Source organism: Chenopodium album, chromosome 23 (genome assembly GCF_948465745.1).
Source record: "Chenopodium album chromosome 23, dcCheAlbu1.1, whole genome shotgun sequence".
In the NCBI taxonomy this organism is placed as follows: Eukaryota; Viridiplantae; Streptophyta; class Magnoliopsida; order Caryophyllales; family Amaranthaceae; genus Chenopodium; species Chenopodium album.
Window position 1 is genome coordinate 2,530,064 of NC_137856.1, and position 16,861 is coordinate 2,546,924.

Below are 16,861 nucleotides of genomic sequence, written 5' to 3' on the forward strand. Positions count from 1 at the left end.
AAATATGTAACCACCCCATACAGCCCATATATGTAAGATTAATTTCATCAGATGACAATTGTTGATAATCCAACCCAAAAATGACAAAAACCAAATACATGGAGTCAAAACTAGAAATTTCTGCAGATCCAACTCTCATGTATCCCTCAACACCTAATTATATACAAAATACATCACAAATCCTCAGTGATTAGAAGGACCGGAGCATGAGAGGAGATTCAAACTGTATTATAGAGACTACATAGATTTACTTGCACTAGATGTTTACATTTACCTAGAAAAAAGATCGTAGTTATACCAAAACACTACAAAGGAGTCCTAGTCAGTACATTTTTCATCAAAATGTTAACATATTTCACCACTAAGTGAGACAGCCACTGATTTACCTACCACCCACCTGCTCCACCGTCAGACCGCCCCTTAGAGTTGCTCTTAGAACCCGAACCCCATCCAGAGTCGTTGCCAGCATCGCCACCAGTTCCACCCCAGCCACTACTTCCACCTCCACCACCACCTCCACTGCCATTGTCACCCCAACCACCACCGCTACTACCAGCACCACCACTTGAACCCCAGCCACCAGGAAATGCTTCCTCACCCGGAGCATTTTGGACTTTAGCACCAGGAAAGCTTCCCCAACTACCATTGTTCCCTTCTTTATTGTCAGAACCCCACTTGGAACCATGCCCACTGTCTTTGTTATCTGAACTCCACTTGCCATAGCTGGAATCACCGCCATCTCTGCTGCCGCCATCTCTGTTGCCATGATATGAGCCTCGACCACCACGCCCTCGTCCACGTCCACGGCCCCCTCCTTCATATGGCCTTGGAGCTCCACTGGGATGCCCATCACGGCCTCCATTTCTATCATTCCTTCCTACAAAACCAAATGTTTAAGTATCACTCTTTAACATGAAGCAAATATAACAGATCAATCTAATCTTCCAAAATCTTAAAGTTCATAGTTTAATGCTTCAATAATCATCACAAGGGTGTAGGCCTCAGACAATGAAGCTAACCAGCAAGAATACTACAGAACATTATATGACGTCTAATACAGATACAGAGTAAGGAATAGTAATTAATGAAAACCTTCACGAGATAAATATATTATCCACCCAAGTACCCATCATACATTCATACACCCAAAAAAAAAACAAAAAAAAAATTGAAACATGTGAGGAGAGAAAAAATTAATTGGCTAACAAAACTAGCCAATAGCCTTCCTATATGAACATCTTTAACATCATCCCAGATTAATCTATACATATTCCTCTTTCTAAATATCCCAAATTTGTCACCAAAAAAAACAACAAAAACAAATTAACCAATGCACTGTTTATAGTAATATTTCCCTTTCTATTTTTTCTCCAACATTGGGCCCCAAAACCACCCACTATTTCCTCTCTACTTTACTGCTCTCTATTATCAAAGAGCAGAGCAGACCCCCAATGTGCATACATGGGACTATGGGAGGTCAGGGAAAATTCAAGTTAATAAGGCTGATATTGTACATCAGCCATCTAAAGTAGGGGGAAACCGCTACTAGAAATAGCAGTTTAGGGTTAAAACCACTACTAGAAGTAGCAGGTTTACCCTGTTTTTAAACGCTGATTAACCGGGGCTCCCTCCTACAGCTTTAACAGGCAGAGATGTGTCATTACTAAATGGCATGAACTTTAAAGAAAATTCAGACAGTCTTCTAAATATACACATCCATTTGGGTCGAAAGAATTGTGGAAGAACACAAACTAATATATGAATAACACTAGACACTTGGAATACATACAGGCCCTTTGCTATCCTTTACCCAGACAAGAGAAGAGACAAGACCCATGTCAAAGTCAAAGTGACTCGATCATAGTTAGCAAAGTTACCTGTCCTAGAATGTTCTCTGTCAGAAGAACCCCGCCACCCACCATCATTGCTACCTGAACCACCCCATCCACCTCCTCCAGAAGAACCACCATTTGCTGGACTACGCATTGGTACCATAGCAGCAACTGATCGAATCGACGGAGACTCGTGAATGGGATCATCAATGTGCCTCTGGAAATAAGCTACAAGTCTGTCAATATTATCAAACATCCTTTTGCGGAATTTGAACCCTTTTGGATATAGACCAATATACTCGTGATGGGGATTTGAACTGCGAATGTATGTGAGGATAAATGTGCCAGGGTGCTCATGTGAAATGCCAAAACTGTAAACAATTCTTGATGGGAACTCTGATTTCTCAATTCGAAGGAGCTCGTCAACTTCTGCTTTTGTCCCCTTCCGGAACTTTCGATAGTTCAGCATCGCTTTCAGATGAGTAACCAGTGGATCAACATAACGGTCCATGACCTGCAATACAGAAAGCAAACAGGAAATGGTCACGCTTGATATTAGGTGAGGTCAAGTGCTTTTTATCCTAGGTGAGGTGCTTTCAAAGAGAAACACAGCCTTCTGTTTTACAGTTTTTTCTGATAATTATTAGGTGTACCTCATTTGATTAAGGCACACATAAGGCGTTACAAACATGACCCCTATCACCTTAGTAAGCCTAATCCTTCTTTAAACATTAGATTTAGGCCTTTGAGAATTGGAAAAGCCAATTTGGGTAAGTTACAATTCCAGACCCACAGGATCACAAACACTGTAAGCTAAGCAAAGCACCAGAATTGTGTGAATAAGAGTAGCCCAGAGAATAGACATGTATGGGATATTGGACATTATAACCTATACCAGAATAATTTTTTAATAAAAAATCAATTAATTGTCTGATTCAGAACCACATTAAGCTATCAATAATATTGCTGTACATTAAGTGAATATTGGCAGAAACTCAAACTGTCAGCCAAATGTCAACTAAAAGCAAGTGCATGCATGATATGCACAGAATCATAATGCATAGAAATAAATGAATGAAAAAGTGAATGGAATACTTACCTCATCCAGGTCCTCAAAAGTGTCCTCTCCAATTTTAAGTGTTTTCCCAATACGAAGCAAGCTTGATATACCTTTATGGTCCTTTCCACCTTCAATTATATCCTTGTGGGCAAAAACACCATCATAAACCTTTAAGGTCAAGGTCAAATAAGATGGACCACGAGAACTTGGACGAATGACACTTTCACCAGGATCCTTGTCTGCTAAAAGCTATACAACACAAGGGAAGGTGGATGAGCAAAAGGAATAAAGAATAGGAAAATTATAAGAAAACAATAAGATGCAGACATCAACTTCAAAAAAGTCTTTCAAAGGGGCCTGGCCTTGGGAAAATATTTAGCGCGTAATATTAAGCTTCAGAAGCCTTTGAAGGCTTAGAGAACATTGAAAATATTAAGCTTCATAAGCCTATAAAGGCTTAGAGAACATTGAAAATTGTCCACCCCTTAAAAAAATTATATAAACTCAAACGTCCAATAGATTCTTAGAAAAAATAGACAGCAAGCATCTGAACACATACCTCCATTGCATCATCAGCTGTTATATTCTGAAATCGAGGATGAACAATCATCCTCGACTTGAAATGCTTTTTAGCAAGTTCCTTATCCCTGCGAGCCTTGTCTTTCTCAGTCGGTAAACTGCTACGGTCTTCATGATAGTAAGGGTCTAAGCTCTCAACATTCTGAGGCCCAGTATTCCTCATGTCATTATCTTTACAAGTCAGGACCACCTGGTATCTATTTTTCAGGATAGATTTGATCTTACATGTGAGAATTTCACCTTCATGCAACTTCTCAGTCAAATCACAATCCCTCCAATCATCTGAAAAATCTTCCCTTGTAAGCATACCAGATAATCCAGAGTCCAAGACACACATTGCTCTTTGGGGTTGAACCCTGCGAACAGTAGCTTGAACAATTCGTCCTTCACCCAAGGTAGAATCAGTCTCCCCAGAGATCATATTAAACTCTTCATCTTGACTAGGTTCTTCATACGGTTTACGCCAATCTTGAAAGCCTTGAATTAACTCCAGTTTTATGGCATGCAAGGTCTCTACCTTAGATAAACGGTCTGTATCTTTTGCATAAGCTTCAACATTAAAAGATTTTAATGCACTTGGCCTATCTCTTAGATTTTCAATTGCCATCTCAATATCATCATCATCCAAATTATCATCTCCAACAATTTCTCTGTAAATATCTTTTGCCATTTCCTGCGCTAGAGCATAGGACTCTGGATGTATTCTTGTATCATCCAGGACGTCTACAAACTGGCTGGTGCTAACAGCTAAACCACTACGCCTAATACGCAGAAAACCAGAAGCACTGATAAATACTTTTTTGCCAAGTCCATGTGCAGTCAACAAATCTTTCCTTGTAACTATTGCCCCAGCTCTGCCAAGTGATCTTTGCAATGATGCTGCTTTCCTGGGACCAAGGCCAGAAATAAATTGCAATGGAGCAATTAACCAATCATGATTTGCAGCCAGATTGAGATCAAGCCCCACCTGATTAGTGACATCAACCATAACCTGTTCCACCATTCCATACTTCTCATCATCATTAAGAAAGCTCTCTAAAGCACTGATTTTCCAAGACAAAATTTCCCTGCCTGGCCCACAAAGATTAGCAACCATGGCTAATGGATTTTGAAGGTACCGTCCGAGCGCAACACCACGTCTCACAATGCCTGAAAATAAGCAACTATATAAATATCAAACTAATTAAGAATAACAAGAATTAGAATAACGTAGCAGAAACCTGGTCTAATTTACCTGGATGTCCAGGGATCTGATCAGATGATATACGAGAGTTTTCATACAGACGAGGCAAAGATTCATCCCCATAGAAAACACTCAGCCCATCCATTTCATGACCCACATCTCTAGGATTTTCTTCAACCATTTTGAACACAATCTGAAAGGAATATAAAATAATATATGAAGACAGTACAACTTCCCCCAAACAATAGAAAGCCTAAAAACAATTCACATTTTTATTGACAACAGCAAATTGAACCAAAAAAAACATCTGCTATAACAAGAGAAAAATCATGCAAGGGAATTCACAAAAGCTTGAGTCTTTGCTTGCAAGTGTAGTTAATCACCAACATTTTTTTTCCTAACAAGGGTAACAACAGAAAAATGGTCTTTTCGCGTGTGGAGGATATGAGTAAGAATTGGAGCATTTCTGATATGCGATTTCTCAAATTTTGAGATGAGGACACCATGATTATGGACAAAAATTGTAATAAATACATAAGTTTCTGGGATTAAGGCTTTGATTGATTGATTATTTTAATAGCAACAGTATTTTGTTTTTGTGTTTTCGTTTATGAACACGCGGGGCATCAATCATCTGCAGTGCCCAACTTCTATTCCCAACCACAAAATAAGAGTTACTGCTTCTTGGAGTATTATGTTAGGCTCAGCACAAAGCTCAAATTAAAAGCACGTATGACTGCCACATACAAGTCATAGCTTTGTAGTCAAGTGCAAAAAAAGATCCAAAAGCAAAAGGAGGAGAGAGATTATGCACCACCAACCACACAAACAGAAGAGAGAGCCACGAGGACATGCATCAGGAGCAAGCAATCAGAGCTCAAGGCCATCTTAACCCGCTTGATTCACCCCATCATACATTAGCCTCAACATCCTCACTTCTTATTTTAGATGTATCTGCATTTAATAGAAGTAGGGAATTTCCTCCAAATCTAAATTTTCGTATCCTATTTTAGACCAATTATAATCCATAACTCTCTTCCCTAATTTTCGGTTAGTAAAGGTGGCCAAAAAAGAACAGCCATCTTGAGCCTGTCTTCCTAGCCCAGATTGGCTGGCATTGGTATGTATCAACATCAGTACAGCGGAATATTATTTGTATGACAGCTAGGGTTTCCAATTTTTCATTAAGACATCACCATATATACCAATAGGGTTTCTTACTCTTTGAAAAATTGGAGAGGAAATTCATAGCTAATCCCTCATAACTTTCCTCATTGTGGGCTTCCAACAGATAAGGACTTAATTTTGACACAATTTCAATGGAAAATATGGAAGTTTAAACCTTGATTAAATGTAATAGAGGGAACATTTAAGAATATGAAATAGATGAAATGAAGGAATATAAAGGGGATTCAAAGGTTGAATTTGATGACAATGTTCAGTGAATAGCTGGATTACAATGGTGAATTAGTAAGGAAGTGGATGCAAAGGTTGAATTGGGTGATACATTGCAATCTCCGGAATATAAATTAGGAATTTCCATACAAATAACAGTTGGCAATGATTAACGGTTTGAACTTATCTGTTCATATGGGAGGAAACCAAGGTGGTTGACAGGCTGACACACTAACATTCACGATACTCCCTCTGAATGTTTGACTCACATTTGCCATGAACTTTGACCACTAGTATATATCGAAAACAATTCTAACAAGATCTCACATGACAGTATATCTATATATTTCCTTACTAATCACAAAAGACAGACGAAGAAGTGTGTGTGGAATAAGTAACAACAAAAACAGTGAGTAAACTAGAATAATTGAGGTAGTAAAATGAGAGCTTATAATGTATTTATACACCAGGATTAACATTGTTCCTCCTCCAAGAATAAAACAAAACTACATAGTCCATAATATACTCTCTCTCCATTCTAAACAAATTCTAGCAATACTCCTTCCGTACACAAGTAAAAGTCTAATTTGCCTTCTGCACACATGTTTAGGATGGTAATTAGATAAATACAAGGGTGGGGTTCTGATTCAATAATAGTGAATAAAAAAAGAAGATAGTGAGGTTTCATCCAATAAATGTGAACTATAAAAAATAAAAATAAAAAATAAATAAAAAAAACCTAAAATGTGGGTTTGGTTGATTAAAAGTGAATAAAACAATAGATAAAAGTTAAATGGAACTTTTATTTAGGGACAAAATTTTAGCATGAAATGATACTTTTATTTGAAGACGAAGAGAGTATTCTCACTTCTCTCTCCTTTTTAGTTCCAAAATAGACTCCAGATACAATTTCCTAGTTTATCCTTCATTTACTACATTGATGTTCTTCTTTACCCAAGCCAATATGCAAATTACTAAAATCACAAATGAAAAAGAAGTGGAAAGAGTACAACAGATGCATGAAAAATTGAAGACTATCAATTCACAAAGCTTCAAGCTCCAGCAACCCCATAGTACCAACCCAATTTATAATTAGAGAACAATTACAAAGTGGGATCAATATTGCACCAAAATAACACAAAGTGGAAACAATTAAACTAACTAAAGCAACTGCAAGATTCATATCTAGGGACTACAGTTCAGACAAAAAATGATTAGTAAATCAGAACAAATACCTCATAAATATCATCCTTTAGCCGGGTGCAAGACAAACTCACAGCCCCCAGGACTACAACCTGAGGTTGATGTTCAGTCATGAATCTTAAAAGACTCTGCTGGTCGTGCTTTTTGCGCTGCTGGTCATTAACATTTTGTGACCTCAAGCTGATTGACCCAGCCTTCAGAACATCAACAATCTCTCCAAGTGAATCCAACATAACGAATGTGGTTGGTGAATTTCCAATACCCCAACAACAAGCCATGACCCTCGGAGCTGCCTCCTCATCTGAGCTGACATCACTTTCCTTACGCTGGTATGGAGCCACAGAAACTTTATCCCAAAGACATTTTCCATAATCCATAAGCAACCAACTCTTAGCCCTGCTAGTCAACAACAATCTAGCTTCCTTCTCTAAGGCTGGTAAGATGAAATTATGTATAGCATCATGTAAGATCAGTCTTCTCTGCTCATTCCAAAGCTTTGCTAGCTTGCTCACAGCCAAACTAGTATACAGAAGCTCCAAATCAGCAATCAGTTTCTTAAGCTTTTCCTCTGGCCATTTTATTGTGACCTGGAGGAGTTTTTCCTCTTCAGCCTTCTGGATAAGAAGCCACTGCGCATCTTCAAATTTGTTCAATGGCTTGTTGCGTAACCACTTAATGCCTGCGAACTGATGGAAGGCATCTATGACAACATTCCCATCAGGTGTAGGAGTCGTTGAAACCACCGCATTGTCGAAATAATTACTACGAAAATGCTTTTTCACAGAAGGCTCACAACTTATCTCAATTGCAGCCTGCATATAGCCACAATAAGTTTAAAAACAAGGTACAACTATAATCCAGGCAAAATATAATCCAAAAGACTCATACACATACCATGTGCCTAGCACCTTTAAGCACTTCTTGAGGTGAATTAAACATTGCACAGGTAAAATTAGATGCAACTTCCTCCGGTGTCTCCTTTGGATCCTCTGGTTCATCCACTCCCTACAGCAAGTTCAAGAAAGCAGGTTAAATTAGAAGAAAGCACACTGAAAAGTCAAATGAGTAAAAAAAATATTTCTTACATCCAAAGAGATCTGTGCACCAAACTGCTCAGAACTATGGCCAAATTTGCTAGCAACCTCCCATAAACCAGCTTTGTTGCATATGCTATAAAGTGACTTCCGCTTGGGCCTTTTATATTGCCCTTCATCCACCCCAGCCTCACCAGGAGGGAAATGCAGGTTAAATTTTGAATCAACATCATCAACTTCCCTTTCAGATTCTGCAACTCTCAGCGCCCCAATAATTGATTCAAAAAGTTGTTGATTCAAACGCAATCTGGTCTCATCGTATATTCTACGTGATTCTTCCTCAAACCTTTTATTATAGTATCCCAGGAGAGCACTCTTTCGCTTTTGAAGAAGCAACCATTTTCTATCCAAGTCCTGGACAGCCCAAAGCACCTGCATAGACACATCATATCTAATCTCAAAACTAAACCTAGCAGGTAAGCATATATATCACGACCAACAATTAAACATGCAGTCTAAACCATGAAGTCACCATAAAAAACTTGAGACCTCATAAATTTATACAATTCAAGTATGTTACTTTATAAAAAAGTTAATAATTGACTGCTGACCTAAATTTATTTTAAAAGTGGGAGTTTTTTAACAATTTAAACTCCTCAAATGTCTGCAGTACTGATTCTAAAATTATCCTGCTGAAGGACTTTATTCCAGCTTCTTGAAAAATCACCAGCCTCACTTGCCACAGATAATTTTTTAAAAAAAATAAACAAATCTTATTCAGAGATCCTACATATTCTGTGGGATTGGTAGAGTTTTATATTACTCCGTATAAATGATTGAGACCACTCTGCAAACTCTAACTTCAAGCATCTACTAACTAATTAAATTTCAAGTATGATTACCTTGTGCCATTTTAAAGCAGGCTTATCATGATTGACATCTTCACCCGTCTCTGGATCTTTCAACAAACTGGAAATGTCCTCTTTGCGGTACATAGCAATATAAGGGAGCTGGAAATGATAGAAAAAAACTGATTAGCCAAAATAACACAAGATCTGACAGCAGCAGGCAGACAAAGCCAAAACTCACATCAAGTTTCTGCATATGTGTGAAGTTCAAAAAATTTTGAATATGATACTCCGTTTCTTCTCCAAATGATATGTTTACAAGGCCAGGAAATTGACCAGACCCTAGATGCTTTTTTATCCACTTGGCCTCTTCTACAATGGACTCAGCATCCGTGGAAGGTGGACCAGTGCTCTCCTCAGATATCTGTCAGTGAAAAAGTCAAGAATTAACATCACGTTTACCCTTTTTTACCAGTAGTCAACAATATAATCAAACGAGACCATAACTTCTAGTAAATTTGACTAGAGATGCAGCAAATTTTTGTTAAGAAATTGAGTATTGGGCACAGAAAATTACCTGCATTCTTTCTGGTATGTCAATCTCCCGGATACGATCATCCTTGTCAGTCATATACCGTTCAGCAAGAATGATAGGTTCAAATTCATGCTCCAGCCTTCTCTCATTCCATTCACCACTTTCATCATATCTGTCTCTTTCAAGTGTTTTACGACGCATATCCAGAAGTTCTTCGACATCTCCAAAAATATCTTGGGCTTCCTGCAGCGAGGATGACGGAACTCCTCCAGCTTGCCTATGCTTCTTTTTTTTGTTCTTGTTAACCCGTCTACATTAAGTATAAGCCAATAGAAAAACCATCAAGGGGACATTATGAGTGTTGAACAGAACCTAAAGGAAGATATCAGATCCATACCTAACAGGCACCCCATCAGCATCCATATCATCTTCAGACACAATAAAATCAGCCATGTCATCCTCATCAGCCAAGTCTACATCATCTGCTTCTAGTTGATCATCCTCTTCTGGGATATCCTCAGCCGGCCCTCCTGTGACAACACAAAAACACAAAATGAGAAATAATATAATAGTAAATCAAAATGCATGTATAACCTTTAAAGGAGAAAGGATTATTCACCATCATCATCGCCAAATAAAGTGTGTTTGACATGGTCCTCGGCCATCCTTCCACCTCTCCCGGATCCATAGAAATCATCCTCATCGGAAAGTCCAGAATGCCCAGCATCAGTATCACGCCGAGCCTTCTTCAACCTCTTAAACTTTTTGCTATCCTGTAAAAAGCAAGCAAATGCCAGAAATTTTAAACAGGGAAACCAACACAAAATCAAGTGCATTAATCTACTAGCTATAAAACCATAAGCCATTAACAGTAAATAACACTCACAGCTTTACGAGCAACTTTAACATTGTTGTCCAAGAGAAGCTCATAGTCATCGTCATCAAGTTCAAAGGACTCCCTATAATCCATCAAAACAATGTCAAAAAAAAAATACATCTTTTATTTTAAGGTTTTCTTTCATTTGGAGGAGATGACCTACCTCTTCTTTTTCCTCTTCTTTTTATGTCTCTCCTCTTCATCTTCTTCAGGTTCCTCTTCTTCATCATCACCCTCGACAATAAAACCATCATCCTCAAACTCATCTTGTCCTTCTTCTGTAAGAAAAACCAGCTCATTTACATCTTCATTAATATGCAGCAGCAAGTATCCAACCCAATCATAACCATTACAAGAACATACCACCATTTACACTAACATTTCATTTCGCAACCAAATATGACACTCAAATAACACACATTACAAATGTTGTTACAGTTGTTTGCATGACATCAAAACATGTTCATCAGTGTCTTTAACTTTCACTCAAATCAAAGAAGGGCAGAAACTACAAAATTTTACGAATGTTCCCAAGATTATTGCTCCAAATTCCAGCGAAAAGCTAAAAAAACGACGAAATTGAAGATCATTCAGGAAGAAAACCCCAGAAAATGGAAACCCTAATTTCATACCCAAAAAACCCAGAAATTGCAAACTAAAGCGTAATCAGATGCAAAAACAATGAACTTGAAGATCATTCAGCACACAAAAAATATCAAAAATTAGAATAAACAAACCGTCATCTTCATCTTCATCATCGTCTACACCGCCGCCACCTTCGCCATCATCGAGTTCTTCACCTTCTTCCTCTTGTTCTCTCTCATCATCCTGAACCTCGAGCTCCTCTGCGAAACAAAAATCGATTTCAACCATTCAAGAATTAGAACAATACCAAAAATTAGGGTTTCGAGTTGGAGTAAAAATGGCGAGTATTGAAAACACGAAGAGAAAATTGCTAAGGAATTTCAAGGGTTTTACCTTCATCGTCAGATACTACAGCTCTTCCAGCCATTTTTTTCAGCGAGACAGAATTAGGGCAAAAACCCTAGAAATCTGAGGGAAATCGAAGAATTTGGGGAAATTTGGGAGAGAAATTTGAGAGCTTTGGATTTTATTTATTTTTTTTTTTTCTTGCTCAAGAGAAATGAAGCAGAAGTTGTGAGCAGGCAGGACAGAGTGTGTATGTGAGCAGATGAAAATGATTTATATTAAGGTGGATTTTTTTATTTTAAATTTTATTTTTATTTTATTTTAAGGATTATGATAAAACACTCACTTTTAGGTGCAGTCACGCCGTATGGCTAGCTATTATGGTCCAGTTCTTTCACCTCAATAACGATAAGTTTGATTCCGTTAAAGTAATTTTAGTTAAGTTAAAATAGTTTAAATTCAACAAAAATAATTTCAGTTTAGAAAAGTTTTCATTTCAGCAAAAATAAAGAGAAGTGAACAGGACCTTAATATTATACTTCGTATGGGTCACTCAATCAGTGTTACGGGGGTCAATATTAAAGGGATTACTCGGTTATTATTATAGGAGTTATAGTCAATGTTATAGAAGATATTTTGTTCATTTACGAGCGACCACACATGGTGTAGCCTCACAATGAACAAAACTATGTCATGTGAATTCTATATTTAATATGGAGTATTTAGAGCATCTCCAATGGCAAGCTACAATGCTTTGTAGCTTGCTTTTCCACATAAATTTCTAAGCTATAACACTTTTTAAGCAACAACTTGTTTCAATGGTAAGCCACAACATATTGTAGTTTGCAAAAAAATAAAGTTTTAAAAAAAAATAGATAATTATACACATGTTCCAATATGAATGGAGATTATTTGTCTCTTTTTCAATCAAGCATGTAGCTTGGTTGGGCTACAATTGCTAGCATGTTGCTCAATTTTTTATTCTCCAATGGTAAGCATGTAGCTAGGAACTTTATTTAAATTGCAAGCAAGTCCTTATAATTGAATCATTGGAGATGCTCTAAGAACAAAACTATATCATGTGGGAAGTTGTTTGGATCCGTCTTGAGATGAATTTTCAAAATACTTTAATTTATACTCAAATAATTATATTGAATATGTATGTGGACAAATACTTGTAATGTGCATGGGACAATTAATGTCAAAGTGTAACCATAGAAAAGAAACCGAAGGGTGTAGTAAAATTAGTTAAAACTTGATATACTAACTCCGTTTCTCATTATGTGTAACAATAGAATTTTTATATCTCACAAAAATATCTCAATTGTTACACATAATATAAAATGGAGGTAGTACATTGAGATCAATCCGATAACACAATACTTCGCTATTACACATTTCTTATTTAATATTTTAATAAGAAAATATGATCAAAATCAATGTGTGAATATTGTAAAAGACAAAGTTAGCAGTGGAGGGTGTAGTCTTTTTATGGACTAAGTAAGCATTGGTTGGTTGAGTCCTTGCAAACCATGTGGGACAAGCATATATACAACAATCAATCAAACACAAATCAAAGACAAGTCGTGTATGGGCTCTATACAAAGTAAATAAATAATGTAATTTTTACTATGTTGGTATGAAAAGTGAGAACTTTGTAATGCGCACAAAATTTTCCAATAAACACAATGTAACTAGTAAATCATTGTTCTAATATGTGTTGAATCAAAAATAAAGTGAGTTTGTTTCTAATTGGTCAACTTGTATGCCAAGTTGTTTATTAAGATGAGATTTTGGTAGTAGAATTGAAAGTTAAATGAACCTATAAACGACTCGATTTGAGAAAGATGACTAATAAATAATGGGTCATAAGGTAGTTAATATGATTTATGAATAATGAATAATGGGTCATAGTAGAATGGAGAAATAGGAGCTAATCTAATTAGTTTTTTTTTTTTTTTTTGCATTCTTTATCGTCAACTATGTTTTCTTAACCTTTTTCGGAAAATGATGTAAGTGAAAAGGACTCTAAATGTATCAAATAAGCTTTATAAAATTATTTTAGTGCCAGTTGTGCGAAAAAAACTTATGGGTGAGTGAAAGATTTTTATAAAATTGTTTTAGTGCCAATTATAAAATTGTTTTAGTGCCAATTGTTATAGTGCCAGTTATAAAGCCCTATAACCGATTTATATTTGGGTGAAAGATTTCAAGAAACAAAAAACTCAATTATGATTGTCGTATGGTAAAGCAATTACTCCATATTAGGTAGCATAAAAGAAATCAAATTAAATTTTTTTTTTCTATGGATTGGGCTACATCCAAGGCTATATAATAGAGTTGGGAGGCAAGATATGAGGAAAGAGGCTAACATAACTTGATGCCCAAAATTAAGTAGAAACATCTATTACAATAATTAATTCACAAAATGGGAATTAATGAGAGTTTTTGTAGGTATTAGGTAGGGATACATAGAGTAAGTACGACGAAATGTGTGTTAAAGTTCACAACAAGACTTTCGACACGAATAGACATTATAAACCTATGAGACACGAAAGTAATAATCAAAATATTTGACTAATTGTTGATATGACTACGTATAGTTAGTTTTGTAAAACTCTTTCCATCTCAGATGTTTTTAGCATGTTGGTGGGGACGTGTTTTAGCCGTTGTTAAAGTTTCAGCCAAAGCAATTTGGATTTTATATAGAAATTGTTTTATATATAAAAATTCAATTTTATCCAAATGAATTTGAAAATTAACTATCCATCCATCATCATTGTTTAGTTTTACATATCACAAGTTACTTTGCAAGGTGTTGGGACAAAAAACTATCTCTTTCTTTCTCCATGATCACGTTCATTTGAGTTTAAGTACTTACTAGTTGGTGCAACGAAACGATTTCTAACACGAAATCCAAATCATAAAGTATATAGAACAACACAAGAAAAGGAACATATCAAGTTGGTTTAAGTTTATCACAGTGTAATCCTCATACCATACATAATATCAAGTCGTGTGCTCAAAGCCATTTGGTCACCCAATAAGATTACATACTCCATGTTGCATAAAACATTTGTCCTTCATGACTTTATGTTGCTATTTCCTAAGCTACCCAATTTAGCCCTTGGCTTTTTGCCAATAATACATCATCCATGTATGAGACTGATAATGTTTTATGTAGGGATTGCCAACATCTGGGCATTTGGATGTTGTGCTTAACCACAACCCCATGTATTAACGCATATTTGTTTAAAAAACTCCTAAAATATGGGTCTATTGAGGTTTCATTTTGATAAATCAATATATACCTAGGTTATAATAATAACATTAAAAGAAATACAGAGTCTTGTTGGTTTTATACATCTTCATTCATATGTTTTTTTGAGATATATATTTTGGCACATTTTATCGCTTATATTTATTATTAATTTAATTATAATTGGTATACAATTCTAATTTCCATATTACAAATAAAAGAATTGTTCATGGAGCAATGACTCAACTATCTTAACATGACAAGTAATGGAAAATAAAAGGTGCTTAATGATGTGTCGATTGAAGTGCTAGGCATTGACAAAGGAGGGGAGTGAAGGAGCATATAGTGAATAGGTGGTGACATTGGTGGAGTTTGGACAAAGTCAACGACGAGTATTAATCATAGCCCTCACAGTCAAAAAGTTTCAAACTAGAACATGTTCTTAAACCCGATTTTCGCATTATTTAATAAATGTCCTTTTGGATTTTGCTCATTAAAATTCGTATCTGAAGGGTGTTAAATTCCCTTTTTTTAGTACGAATAAGTTTCAAGGGCTATACAAATTACAAATGAAGGTGGAGAAATTTGAACCCTAACTTAATGTACACATACCTTAAGTCTTAACCTTTAGACCAGGACTTTATTTGTTCCTTTGCCTTCAATATAACTACATATGCTTAAATTATGTTAATAACATTTAAAGAATAACTTTATTACATTTTTAAAAAAATTAAATTGAAGTTGATTCAAAATGGAATGTTGGTGGTTTCACATACGTTCATTCATTTATCGATTGTGTTGAGATATTTTGCTCCTAAATATCAATCATTTCTATCAAATTTATTGGAACATGTGTACAATTCTATTTTATCTTAATATGATAATATAAAAGAATAATTTCCACTAATCTCAATAAGATAATATAAAAGAATTTAAGGGGCTTGAATGGAGATCAAAAGATGCTTGAATGGCTTGATGATGTGTCGAATGGAGTTATGCACTTGCAACTTTGCAAGGGAGGAGAATGAAGGAGCATTGAGTGGTGAGGTGGTGGACATTGGTAGAGTTTGGAGAAAGTTTATAGCAATTTCTCATAATAGTTCTCCCATTCAAAAGCATCATGTTAGATATAAGTGTGAGTAGGGTTTGTGCCACATTAGATAAGAAAGCAAAAAATTTTCACTTTATAACCCAAGCGGGCTACCCTCTTATTACCAATTCGTTTTATGATGGGACCTTGCTATGGGCTCTGGTACGTGTGCTTCTATGCTTTTCTCCCTTGTGTTCTCCCCATTTGTTATAACACACCAAATTAGAACTGCTCTTAATTCAAGTCCATTTAGACATAGACATGACAAATGAAGCATTAGGTTTAGTGGGCAATATAGTAGCCAACATCTATAATTATATATTAATGTTTTATACTAAAAAAAGCTTGCTATTATGTGTCACTCTCGTTTTAGCTTCATTATTTTTTATTTAAAATATCAAGTGTTCTTTTCTCTTTATCTATTTCCCCAATATATTTCCCCTTCTCCCATTAATGCCATCCTTTGTTAACTTTTGACATTTTCTAAACAATTATTTTCTCATTAGTTTCATCTCTTACTTTCAATTCAACAACTTTCATCAAATTCCAATTCACTGTGTACTAGTATTTCAATGTATTAATTTCACTTCTCATCCTTACTCCACTTTATTACATAAACAGATCCATTTTAAATAATTTAAGGAAAAATCGTGCTTTGCATTAGCTTCACACATGAGCTTGAAATTAGTTGCTTCACGTTTGTCATCCTTCGATACATCAAAAACATGTTGGAAATTGAACAAATTGTGGGCCAAGAGATAGAAGCAGCTTCATTCTACCATATTGAACATGTGTTTTCACAAATTATGTATTCAGTTAGAATTTTACAAGCGCAACCCATAAACACGCAAGGTGACCCACCATATAAACTTGCCAAACAATGCACTAGGTTGTTTGGTTATACATATATTAACATATTTATAATCCAATTGGCTGACCCCAAACTTTTCACCCATACGAATGGTTAAAATTCTCAAGATTTTAAGACTTTTATTGAGTATGTGATTTCATTGAGAACTAGTCATCTTTGAAGATA

The 16,861-nt window shown here is 35.9% G+C and overlaps 2 protein-coding genes across 2 annotated transcripts in view; both read right to left on the bottom strand.

The window, feature by feature from the left end:
- Positions 1-16,861, bottom strand: part of LOC145608728 (uncharacterized) — a 159,315-nt gene that overhangs the window by 43,378 nt on the left and 99,076 nt on the right. The gene's annotated exons all lie outside the window — the stretch shown is intronic.
- On the bottom strand, positions 34-11,731 carry LOC145606580 (transcription elongation factor SPT6-like). Its single transcript, XM_081662372.1, has 17 exons — positions 11,525-11,731; positions 11,284-11,391; positions 10,710-10,824; positions 10,556-10,628; positions 10,289-10,442; positions 10,067-10,199; positions 9,712-9,979; positions 9,376-9,558; positions 9,189-9,296; positions 8,338-8,718; positions 8,147-8,257; positions 7,285-8,064; positions 4,706-4,847; positions 3,452-4,620; positions 2,932-3,141; positions 1,878-2,346; positions 34-877 (listed from the first exon to the last, which is right to left on the bottom strand). The coding sequence occupies exons 1-17, from the start codon at positions 11,556-11,558 to the stop codon at positions 387-389; spliced, it is 4,929 nt and encodes a 1,642-aa protein (XP_081518498.1). The 5' UTR covers positions 11,559-11,731; the 3' UTR covers positions 34-386.